This window comes from Sinocyclocheilus anshuiensis, unplaced genomic scaffold (genome assembly GCF_001515605.1).
Source record: "Sinocyclocheilus anshuiensis isolate Anshui unplaced genomic scaffold, SAMN03320099.WGS_v1.1 scaffold517, whole genome shotgun sequence".
Classification (NCBI taxonomy): domain Eukaryota; kingdom Metazoa; phylum Chordata; class Actinopteri; order Cypriniformes; family Cyprinidae; genus Sinocyclocheilus; species Sinocyclocheilus anshuiensis.
Window position 1 is genome coordinate 2282827 of NW_015536535.1, and position 13176 is coordinate 2296002.

Below are 13176 nucleotides of genomic sequence, written 5' to 3' on the forward strand. Positions count from 1 at the left end.
CCCACCAACCCCATCATCTACAAAATTACAGTTAAGACAAAACATCACAGGAAAAAACATTGTTTTGTCATGCACTGGTCAACTTTGAGATTTTGGCCTATTTTTCAGACTAGTGGAAAGAAAACTTCAAAAATACACATTTGAGCGTTGAGTTATTGATTTGCACTGTAGATTTCAATTGCATCACATATCTTTAAAGGAAATTTCCTCAAAGTTTTAGTGTTTTAATTATTATTATTTTTTCTTTTTCCTATCTATATTCTGAAGGTTTTTACAGAGGGGTTTGTTCATATATCTCTGACCTGGTTTATATAACATTTTATTCCTAAAAACAAGTGAAAAGTTTATTTTTATTTAGAAAATTTGCATATTTAATTTCAGAAAACTTGTAATGCAAAATTATGCAAAATTATGCAAAATTATTTTAAATGCAATGTAATTATCTAGGGTAATTTCCTAATTTACCTAGGGAAGTATCTATTTCTTAAAATGATCACCTGTGGTGTCTTGCCTTCAATATTTCAGGATATTTTAATTCACTCTTTATCAGTGTTTTTTCTCACTCCATCTGTTTTTTTTATTGGTGTTCCACTCTCATTTTCAAACTACTGTTGGGTTTTTACAGAGTTCTTAATGGACTCTCACAACTCTGACCAATCTCTCTCTCTCTCTCTCTCTCTCTCTCTCTCTGCTCACACCACCTCTTTTCTCTTTCCTTTAAGGCCCTTTCTTCTTTCTTTCCCACTTTCTCTCTATCCAAACACACACAGCTGGGACCGACCTGCTGTCTGTGAGAAATGTTATCTGAACGTTCTCTCCAACATACCCAATGTTATTCAAAGGTTTTCAAACAGGCCTGGCCTCTGAGGAGACAAAAGGCAGAAATACTTCAGCCGCTACTGTGGCAGCGGCCGTATGTGTGTAACCATAACTGATATTCACACAGACACACACACAAACATATACATGCACACACACGTACAGCAGAAGCCGGGGTCACTAGGGCACCCGGCAAGATGAACAAAACAAGCTCTAGAAGGTTCTGTCACCCACTACCAGACCATCCCCCTCAAAAAAAAAAAAAAAAATTCACACACATTCCATCCAGACACATTAACGTCAAACCTGATCAGAGGGGCAGAGGGAGAGGATGTGCAGAGACAAAAAAGAAAGAAAGAAAGAAAGAAAGAAAGAAAGAAATGCATGTAAAGCAGCATAAAAGAAAGAAGGGATGAGAGAACAGGAAAAGGAGCAAAATAAAGCAAAATGAGATAGACAGAGTGATGAAAGAGGCAGGCAGATAAAAGCTGCACATGCTAGCCACAGATGTAGACGAGCAGAGATAATCTAATGAGGAAAGAACATTCTGTGTGTGTGTGTGTGTGTGTGTGTCAGGACATCGAATCAAATAATTCTATCAGAAAGTACACTAGCAGTGCTTCCTCTTTCACACCTGCTACCATCTTGCTGAAATTGAGTTGACAGACAGACCAGAAAAATCCTCCATAAGAATCATAAAATCCTGCACACATATTTTCATTGACTTCTATTGTTTTTTTCTTTTCTTTTTATACTGAGCTAATAATATTTCGTATCCCAAACAGAGTTTTTACATTTTCATTAAAACATTGTTTAGGACGTTTATTAAGCCATTTTCCATTGGCTGGTCCACCAATGTAGCTCATTTCAGATTTTATTATCCCTGAGGGGACATTTGGTCCCAACAATCTATATGCACAACTCAACCTCTTTACAAACACACACACACACAATCTGATGCTTTTAAAATTGAAACAAGTAAACAGTGCTTTGGTAAACACATTAATCTATTTCTTTAACATTTCATTTTAAGACTAGCATTTTACTTGTCACAAACACACACACCTGATAGTTGAGCCTGAGGATCCCAGTGTATTTTTAGGAGACCACACACACAACCATACCATGTCTAGAACATGAACAGTGACTGTATGACTGCAGAAACATGAGCAATATGTGCAGCACACACACACACACACACACACACACACACACACACACACAGACATTTCCTCCATCAACCTCCTGCAAAGTCTGTTAGAATGTTGTTTTTCCTGGTAAAGCTGTTAGCGCTTGCTATCCTTCCTCTCGCTCTCTCTGAGCAGCAGATGTTTAAGCGTGTATCTCCTTTTAACTCAATTTAGTCTGTTCATGGTCTGAACCTCTCTTACTGCTGATCCCTAGATGTCCTGCATAACTCAATTATAAACACACACACGTACACACACAATCCTGTCTGGGGGTAATGAGCGAGATTTAGAAGACAGATCTCAAGATTTTGCTGTGTTTCTGCTATAATTTTCCTCCAAATTTAATGTCACTATCTTTTGTTATTAATAAAAATGTATTAAAACCAAATTTACAAACCAAACATTAGGGAACCAAACAGCAACATTTTAATGTATTAAAAAGTCATCCTAGATGTGAAAGATCCCAGATTCAACTGCAGCACAGCAACAGAAATTCATGAAAAAGCAATATAATGTATCTAAAATAAGTAAATACATTTGTAAAAGCTACATTAATTAATAAACTTTGGAAAAGAGACAAAAATCCCGTTTAAAAAGGCAACAAAAGAGAACTGAGAGAGACAGTGAAAAGGAGAGAAATAAAAAAGAAAGGGGGTGAGAAAAAAAAAACAGGGAGAGGAAAGAGAGAGGCTAAAAGATAAAGGACTCACAGTCTGAAGAGTTTGGTCGTGCCCAGAAACAGCAACTCCGGAAGAACCTGAAGATTATTCCTGTTGAGACGCCTGCAAACAGACACACGCAGCGACATGAAATCACACAAAACACACAGTGGTGCAGTTTATGTACATTCACAAGAGCAAAATTCAATGACTGTGAGGCACCAGAAATTGTATGAGGTCTATCAGACCTTATACTATTTGCAGAAAGTCTAATCTAACATGTGGGGTTGTCTGCTCACAAAACCGACTGCAATAAGTTATGAAACAACTGGAATAATCTACCCCAGTGACATATTAAAACATCAGAAAAATATGAACACAGTAAATATTGTGAATAGATTCCATATGAAACATCAGATCTAAATATTTACAGAAATATGCACTGATTGAGCTGTGCTCAAGGAAAATACTTCAAAAGTTTAATGCTATAAAATGTTTCAATTCGGGCCTGCCATTCATCAACTTGAGCCTTGACTGTGTGTGTGTGTGTGTGTGTGTGTGTGTGTGTGTGTGTGTGTGTGTCTCACACAAAGTGAAGCAAAAGAACTTACAGTGCAAATACACACAGACACACACATAGACACACACACACAAACACATATGCACACACATCATGAAAGGAAATGATGCATATTTGCTTAAATTCAATGACAATTCAGTGATAAAAAGTAATTTCTCACATTCTCTTGCTCGGTTCTCTGACATGGTAATAAACTGAGTAATATTCCCGACTAGGGCATGTATAATAGACATTATGCATGACAATCAGCACATATATAATACCCACTGTGCATATTAATGAAGAGTGGCGCCACTGATGTCTGTGTGTTAGATTAATGAGGCTTGAGATTAATCAATAATGTTTTAATACCAGAATACAGATAGTTCAGAGCAGTTTATTAAGCTCCCAGGTTTTGAGAACTTCTACAACGGCATTATGAAGTCTGCTGATAATGGAAGAATGTTAAAATAATACAAACACCCGATCAATTCTTGCACTCTGACGTCAGCATGCAAGATTTACCACACGTCAATCACACAAGCCGGAGTTCTAAACTGAACTCTGCCTGCACAAAGTACAAAACCATCAAGCTTTCACTCTTCCTCGCTGTTTTTACGCCCTCACTTTCTCTGACACACTCTTGCAAACACTCGCACACTCAAACACAGCAGCCGATGACATCATCGTTCAGCTTCTGGGGTTACATCATCCCATTTGAATATTTAATGAATGATGAAATAATAACGAAGCACACAGTGCTGCACACTCCAGAAATGCCCACGTGTTTCACTCAGGCACAGAGGACAGCCTTCCCTGAGGACCCCGCTGCAGAAACACACAAAGACACACACACACGGTGCTTAAAGCGAATAAGATCGACCCTTAAAATAGACGAGTACACACAGACACACACACACTTACAGATAGAAATGCACATAGTCAGACTCTGACACACACACACACACACACACAGATGTGCACTCACAGTCATTTCCAAGGAGGGCCATAAAGTGAGATGACTTTTAATGCCAAAAAAGAGCCAACAAGACTGAACAGAGGAAAGAATGAATTTAAAGTTAGTGTGAAGACACACACTGCTACTGTAGCATAAAGCACACATGATCCGCAATCAATCACATATAGCACATGAGATACGTTTATGGCTTGATTTATAAATCAGTAGGCTCAGACGGGACACAAGTCCAGAAGGACACAAAGTCAGGTACTGGCCTGATACAATGAGAACATTTGACAATGAAATAATCGTTGGATTTGCGGAAGTTTTCTAAGACAGTGGTATCAAAAAGATATTCAGCGTTTAGTAGCAAGTTGATATCCACTGTCAGAACTATATGTTAATCTTTGATTTTGCAGTTATTTATCAGTTGTTGATAGGCAGATGTTCTGATCACAGCGCCTGTATTCCTTTTTACAATATTTTAAGGTGTTTTCTGAACAACTGTTCATGGCAGCAACCACACCTTTATTTCATTGTACACAGGTCTGGTATAAACTATATTAAATTAAATGAAAAACAAAACAAAAAATGAAGAAAAAAAAAAAAAAAAAAAAAAACAACAAAGTGCTTCAATTACACAGTTATTCCTGCGTAAATGGGCAGTTGAGAATGAGCCACAATGTGGACTAGACCATATGCCAAAGTAGTCAAAGGTCTGCCTGCGTAAGACTGAATCAGTGACCATGACAGTTCGCAGTCTCAATCCACACGCCATTAGCTCACAACCAACAATTAGCCCAACAGTGTGTGTTTGTAAAGAAATAAAAGGGAAAAAACGGCAAAACAAGCTGCATCACAGAGGAAGGAAAGAGAATGCATGAGGAAAGGACTGAGATGAGAATGAGAAAAAAGTCCTTCTCCATAGGCTTACTTTACCTGACTGCATTGCTCACGACTAGCAAGCCGTGACGAGGGGTGTTTGTGCGTATGTGTGTGTGTCTAACAAGGGGGGTCATACGTGGAACAGAGTCTCCACTTTTCCTCCCTACAGGAGGTCGTCACACCCAATACCTAAATGCATCCCCAATACGCATACACACACACACACACTCTCACACATATTTATGAAGGGCCTTTGGTAAGGTCATTATAATGCCTGTGCGTTCTAATCCTCTCAGCTATGCAGTCACCCTCCAGCATTAGACTCCTGCTTTTGTACAGGCACAGTGGGACTGATTTTACACACTGACTTTAGCTGTGCTATTCAGCGCTACTGCTAGCTCCTCTATCCCTACACTTATCACTATAAAGACCTATTCATCGCCACCATTCGCCCGCCTAACCCTTCAGTTATGCCAACACTGCACAATTTACGCCGAAAGCAAGTTTGCTATTATTACAAGCTATTACCAGTTAGCTGTACTCTGCTTTATGAGCTATATGTCACTGCACAAAGCTGCATTCACAGTTAATGCCATTGACCCTTTCGCTAGTTAGCATTCAGAGCCACACGCAGCTAATACAAATCCTTTATTAAACTAAAACTAAAGTTATCATACTCGTGAGTGAATTATGTGTTTCTCACAGAGTCGAGTTGGCACAAGCCTTTTTTGGTTCAGCTGGGTTGGTCGCAGTCATTAAACATTTCCTCACACCAAATTAAAAGGTAATGACTAGCAGAAAAATAGGATAGCATTGAGCAGGTGATTGACTGAGCCTCACGCGGCGCGGCTCAAATGCCAGTTCTAATATGACTGTGTGTAAACTGAACATCTGCCAGTCACCATTAAGCGATAGTAATTGACAGTCAATCATCTTAAAGTAAGAATACTGTTTCTACAATTAGAATCTAGACAGTAAAATAGTGTTTAAGCTCTCCTCATGAGAGAAATAAGTTTTTGTAGGGAATTTAAGAGCCACATGGCCTTTATTCGTTGTATAATCTTTATTAATTGTAATCCATTATTAATTACCAATTCGCCCTGGGTTCCTCTGGGAATTTAAAATGGGTTTTTAGAATTTATGAGTAAAATAAGTAAGTGTGCAGTTACTGAGTAAAAAGAAAATCACAATGCATGAGTAAAGTAAGATCAGTAGTGAACATTATCTTTAGAGAATATGTTCTTTTATATACAGTATATAAAGTTAGGTGCAATGTACTTATTGTGTTCATGTTGTAAAAACATGTACACTTCAAGTTTGTGGTATCAAATGATTCATTTAAATGTTAGTACATAGTAGTTAAAACTTCATATAAAGTGAGTCAGATAATTTTGTAGTACAACGTAGTTTAGACACAGTTATACCTGAAAAATGAATTTCATAAGCATTGTTGTCTTGAAAGTCCCTAACAAGTTACTACATTGAAAAAAAAATGTTAATCTAAAAATATGCTTCGTACGGAGCCCCGCACATGGAATGCAGGAAAAAAATAGTAGGCTAAATCGTGCGCACGATTTATAAATCGAGAGAACGAATTAGTAAATTATGCACACATATGCGGGGCTCCGTAGCTGCATGCTGTAACATATCAATTGTAACATATAAACAAAATTTACGGGGTAGAAAATGCTCCTTAAGGTCAGTTCCTTGCAGTTCACCACTTTCTACAGTGTACATAAGGACTACAACTACAAGGATTTGAGTTTATTTGCTGGACAAATCAGACAACCGTAGCAACTTGTTAACCAGAAACCTTATTGTACTCATAAATGGAAAGTTGCTTTTCTGAAAACCCATTAGAAATTCCTCAGTGAGCTCATGGCTAAAAAAATGCTAATTTTGTTCAGTGTTTGCTCTATATTAATTTGTCATACTGGATCATAGTGTATAATATGTGTACAACATTAATGGAGATCTGCAGTACACCAAGTGCAGCACTTTAAGAAACTGACAAAACCTAAACTTTTGTCTGAGTCAGTGACAAAGAGATAAAGGCCATCAGAAAGAATATGGTTTGAAAATGGAGAATAGCTGGGGGGTAAAAGCTTGAAAGAAAAGGGAAGGGTGGGGGGGTTCCTTAAGAGCGTAATTCCCATTTCCATTCCAGCTTCCAGTGTCATTCCTTAAAGGTCTGTGTGTGCCAGAGTTAGTTGCGCATGTGTGTGTTCCCCTGAGGCTGGGTTGGCTGTCAGACAAAAATGTTGCTCCATGAAATCCTGACCACAACGTGCGCACACACACATGCTCACAACATACAATGTCCACCATTAATATATGAAAACACACACTTGATTGTGTAATGTCATTTTGCAATTAATTGTACTCAGAGGTCACACCGTTAATGTTAACACACAAATACGCTACAGACTTTTAGCCCTACCGGCCAGTGCAGCATATCTTGTGTGTGTGTGTGTGTGTGTGTGTCTGTGTGTGTACTGGTATATATGGTTTATGAGGACACAAATGTGTATAATGACATGGGTACTACAATGTAAACATGGTTTATGAGGACACTTCCTGTGTCCCCGTAAAACAAAAGGCTTAAAAAACATACAAAACGGTGTTTTATGAAATTCAAAAATTGCCAGTAGTTTCCTGTGAGGGGTAGGTTTAGGTGTAGGGTTGGTGTAGGGCAATAGAAAATACAGTTTGTACAGTATAAAAACCATTACGCCTATGGAGAGTCCCCGTGAACCACAAATACAAGTATGTGTGTGTGTGTGTGTGTGTGTGTGTGTGAGTGAGTGAGTGTATGTGCATTAGTCACTCACAGTCTTTCCAGCTCTTTCTGGTCCTGAAATGCCCCTCTCTCAATAGAAATGATCTTGTTCTCCATTAGCTGCCTAAGAATGGAAATGAAAAAGAGAGCGAGAGAGACCAAAATAAAGACAAGTCACTCATTGCATGAATTTCAATGATTAAAACAGTTAATATGTTGGTGCATACTTGGCTATTTTATAGAGAGCACTTTACATTTCATTGTCCGCAAATAGTTTTCACAAACACCATTTCACAGGATATCTCATGATCTGAGACCCTCCTCTCATTATAAAACCACCGTAAATAAGAGCTTTTAACCTCAGTCTAAATACAACATCTATACTTAGACTATGATTAAAAAAAAAACAACATAACTGCACCATTTCCTTCAGCTACACTGCCCTACAAAAGCAAAGCGCTTGTCAAAATTTAGTGAACTGGCTGAAGTCGGGGCTTTTAGACTGTGATTTGTCCTGTGACACACAGGTTTTTCTCAACTGCGCCCAGATTTAGATTTAAAAAAAAATTATAAAAGCATGGCAATTCATATCAAATCACTAAATCAAACAACACTGCAATTTTTCTCAGCTTTGGCGCAGTTACTGCTTCTTTATAGCAGTACATTACAACATCACAGATACCCAGGTGAACTTTCATATGTATTCCCTTGTAGTATGGGAATCATATATTTATAACATCATTCAAAGGTACACTGATGCATTATTTAACCCTTCTGTAGCTGGAAATTGACCCTACATGAGAAATCACAGCTCACATTTCACAATTTTCGGTTTGACTGAGCACGTATGTGAGAGACGTCTGTGAAGAATGTCAAGAAGTGTCGTTAACGTAAGTTGATGTTAATTTGAAGTATATGTAATAAATCTGAAGTAGAACACTCTAAAAAATCGTCTGCAACCACACAGAAGAAGAAGAATACACTATGTCAGAGCCATGTTTTTTATGTTTTGTTTGTTTTTGATATGAATGAAGAATATGTGGTAGTTTAGATGCCACAACTTTGGAGATACAGGTAATTTCAGTGATGTCTTATAAGAGCAAGAAAAATTAAGAATGAGAGAGAGGAAGAGAAAAGAATGCGTCTATGAGGGAAAGGAAAGACAGACAGACAGAGAGAAAGTCTTCAGCTGAAATACTACCCTCCAAGTGGGAGGGCAAACCTGTTCTTACATGAGCTCTCTATATGTCTCTCTCTAACATATACATTCACACCCACACATTCCATCTCACACATTTACATTCACAAAATCTCCCGCTCTGTTACAACCTCACACAGAGACAGAGAGGAAGATAGAAAGAAAGATATAGACAGGCACTTCACATTCCAATAGCGCAATCATTTTTCTGAATAAATGCTGTCTTTGTTTGTGTTTGACAATCATGGGCTGACTGCCTCGTTAAGCTTCACCGTTCAAACTTGTTTGCTCTAAGTGTGCATATACTACAAGTGTTTAACCTCCAGTGAAATCCAGAACAGTGTATTTTATGACAAGCCATGGTATTTTGGCATAACGATGCTTTCAGTGACATTCATCTAATAATGGGACCATTGGGGACCAATATGTTTGCTAGATAATGGGAATGTAGACAGTAATGTGCATAAATATCTGCATATATGTGTGATATGTGTGATTAACTTCATTAGATAATATTTACATTTATATTAAAGCAATTACATTTAACAAAGCTATTTTTAAAATTAGCCTGATGAAGAGAAATATTTAATATTTTACGTACTTTAACTTTTTTGTTGTTTTTGTGATAAAATCTACATTGTGCTTTTTTGCATGCAAAATACACTTTTTAAACATTTTGGGGTTATATACATTCTAAACAAAACAAGAAAATGAATAATAACTAGTTCCTACTAGCTCTTTAAAGCTAGTTCAGTACTTACAGAACTCTGAGGTGCCGCAGTCCCGCGAAATCTGCCTTAGTGATTTTAGTCAGATTGTTTGCATTCAGGTCACTGTGGAAAGAAGAGAGGGGGTAAAATTATGAATAATGACTTGCGTATTTAGTCATAATTAAGAAGTCTAAATTAAGCCATTAAGTGGTAAATGATGCTAGGAACCATTTTTTTTTTCTTTTCTGGCCACTTCATTAAACTGGCCTACACTACAATGCATTTCATGTGTTCAAGAGCATGCTAGATTGCTTAAATTATCTGCATCATCATGCACCATCCGTGAGTGTATTTTATCATTAATGGTGTGCTAGACTGTGGATGAGTTCTTAGCAGGTTTCTAATTAAATTCTGGTCAGGGTTCAGCAATCCTGACCAATTAACGTTGGTGTCATGTAGCTTTTGAAACCTGCTTTTCAATATGACAGCTACTTACAGCTACCCAGCCAAAAAAGAATATCACAGTTTTAAACAGCGCATAGGAGTGATTGAAATTCTAATAATTATGTAAAAGGCAGGATTTTAACTGTGTCTTTGATGGTTCAACAGTTCTCTGGCTCTTGCTGTCTCAAAGCAGAGCAGGTTGTGTTTAAACTTCATGCCAGTTTAATTAATGAATCCCACTTCAGAAAGACAGTCAATGTAAGAGACAGATAGAGACATGCGTGAGTGGAATAGAAAAGGACACTCTGGTATTGTTCTGATGACAACACTTCAAGAGAGGAAAAAAAAACATGTAACAGAATAATATGAATATATCATTTGTGTGGGTTATTACACTAAATGTACACTGTTATAAAGAATGGATAACAGCTCGAATTACTAACTAATTATTATAGAATAATAATATTATATAATGCATATCATGCATATATATTACATATTAAGAGTATTTGGTCGTGCTGTATGCATGCTGAAAAATGTTATAATTGCTTGAATTATTTTGTGGCACAAATGTATAATAAATGCACACTGTTATGACTATAGTAAAGTACTGCTCCGTGCAATCGTGTTAATGTAGCGTGTTTCGGCGCACTCACAGTCGCTCAGCGTTGCGGGGAATGTTCCGCGGCACGCTCCGCAGACTCTGCCCATGGCAGTCCACCGCTGTCCCGCTGCAGGAGCACTGAGACGGGCACGACTGAGCCCCAGCTCCGCCGAGTAATGCACATAGCACCACTGCTTTTAAAACAAACATCACTGCTGTTCCCACAAGTTCTGATAAAACACACGAAATTCCCGGTGCGAAACAGTTGCGCCAGAGCAGGCGCAGGAGTTTTAAATCCAAAAATTAGAGGAGTCACAACAAATGATCTTTGAGAAGAAAACACTTGTAATCTCCTCCGGCTGGAACGTTTTTCCCTTCTTCTTTACAAAGGGAAACAAATTACAATGCAATCCAGATCAGCTCCCATGTGGGTCTGCGTAGTCTCTTCTGTACAGGGACGCGAGTTTAGAGTCCAGATCCAGACGATTCAGCCGCAAACCAAAGTTTAAACTAATCCCGCACGCGCATTGTAGCTTATTGCGTTTTTGTTTTGTGGCCCCTAAACACCTTATGCGCACATTTACGCCAACAGGAGACACGCGCTTGGAAACACGCACTTGAAAAGCCACCTGGTGATAGAGATGCAGTCATACACATCCAGCGGAGCTGATCTTCACGTGCGCTTAGAGGGTATTGATTAATTGGGTGTATTGATCTCGCGCGCCTTCATGCATCCATCATGTTGTCACACACGGACAAATCTGCTTTATAAATCCAACTCGGTGCCGGGTAAAGTCCTGGGTGATCCTCGCTGATCTGCCTTTACTCGAATAGCTACTCAATCGGAAGTGTGTGTGTCTCTCTGGCACCTGATGGCGCGCGCGCGGGTGTGTGTGTGTGTGTGTGTGTTCAGAGCAAAGGCGGCGCCTCTTGTGTGGAAATAAGCCCCGCACACCAATAATACTCGATAACGGAATCACACACAATTTCTCGATCCAACACGGGTACCGAGTCCAGCCAGAAGACAAGTCAAACCCGTCCTTCAAGCTTACTGCTTTGAGACACTTCGGACCTCAAGTAATCACTTAAAACACATTAGCCTATCTGACAGGTAGGAATATAGTTTTTTTTTTTTTTTAAGAATCCCTACTTTGAAGTCATGAACTTGCTGACTAAATGGGCTTTTCCTTTAGTGAGTGAATCAAATAATTCCCATGCATGCACCAATGCAGTGAATGAACTCCTGTGCATTGATTCTCTCCGTTCTCACGCTCGGATTCAGGTTGTTTTAGGTGACGTGCGGCTCTCGGACACGGGGTTCTCTCTCTGTCAGACTAACATGGAATTGCTCTATATACACCGGGAGCGGCTCCACCCCCTCGATCCGCCCCGCTGGCCGCATGAGCCCGAGCCGTCTGTCTTCTACGGCACTGCCGCTCTGGGGACATGAACAGCTATCACGAGCAGTCTAAAGGCGGTAGCCGATGCGCAAGTGACGCACAGAGGGCTAACAAGTAAGGCAGCATCTGTTTCTTGCTTACACACTCTCTCTTTTTCTTGTGAATGAGGTAAATGGATGGTTGGCTGTTTGGTAATTGCAGGGAAAGTTTTGAAACTGTCTTAATCAATCTAAGCTGTTTAAGGAGATTACAGATGAGTATCTACAGATCTGAACCCAGATTCCAGTTAACAACAACAGGAACCAAAACCAGAGAGAGATTGAGAGTTTTGCCTGGGAGACAGAAGCAAAGGAAGGTAGCAGGAATCACCTCAATCACCTTCTCAGTATGCACCTGCAGGGTAGGGAGAGGTCAAGGGTCAATTGCAGCTCCTGTGAAGCTGAAACACAATTATACATACCCACACTAATCTAAAAAATATGTTTTTGACTATTTGTTATTCATTCGTTTGTTCGTTCATTCATTAATTCTTTCTTTCATTCTCATGTACACAGTTATTTGAAATGTATAAATGTTTCATATTGAATTCCTTACTACTTACTATTAATTTGAAAACCAACCTACAATACTCCCTTTACCTGTTTGTCAAGATATGCAGTTAAGTATGAGTTTGAGAAAAAAAAAAAAAAGAAGCATTTTTTTTCTTAGTGTGAAGATGACTAATAATTTCAAGGATCTTTTGTGCAATAAAAATATGTTATGTATGTTAAAGTTTCTTCATGGCTATATATGAAGAGTTCATTTGCAAAAACAGATAACTGTTTTTAACAATTTTCAAAAATCATGTCTTTTTCATTGTGAATTCCAATTAATCTCAATCAAACTGCTGTTGGGTTATTTTGACAAAGTAAAAATAACTAAAGAAAAATACAGCTAACACAATAAAACACAATAAAAACATGATAACATAA

General features: G+C 38.5%; 1 protein-coding gene across 1 annotated transcript in view; it reads right to left on the minus strand.

The window, feature by feature from the left end:
* LOC107695646 (slit homolog 2 protein-like) overlaps window positions 1–11914 on the minus strand; it is an 83899-nt gene extending 71985 nt beyond the window's left edge. Inside the window, 4 exon segments of the mRNA XM_016495658.1 lie at window positions 2720–2791; window positions 7902–7973; window positions 9809–9880; window positions 10858–11914. Of these exon segments, the coding sequence (XP_016351144.1) occupies window positions 2720–2791; window positions 7902–7973; window positions 9809–9880; window positions 10858–11015 (374 nt within the window). The 5' untranslated portion in view covers window positions 11016–11914.
* Window positions 11915–13176: the final 1262 nt, after the last annotated feature.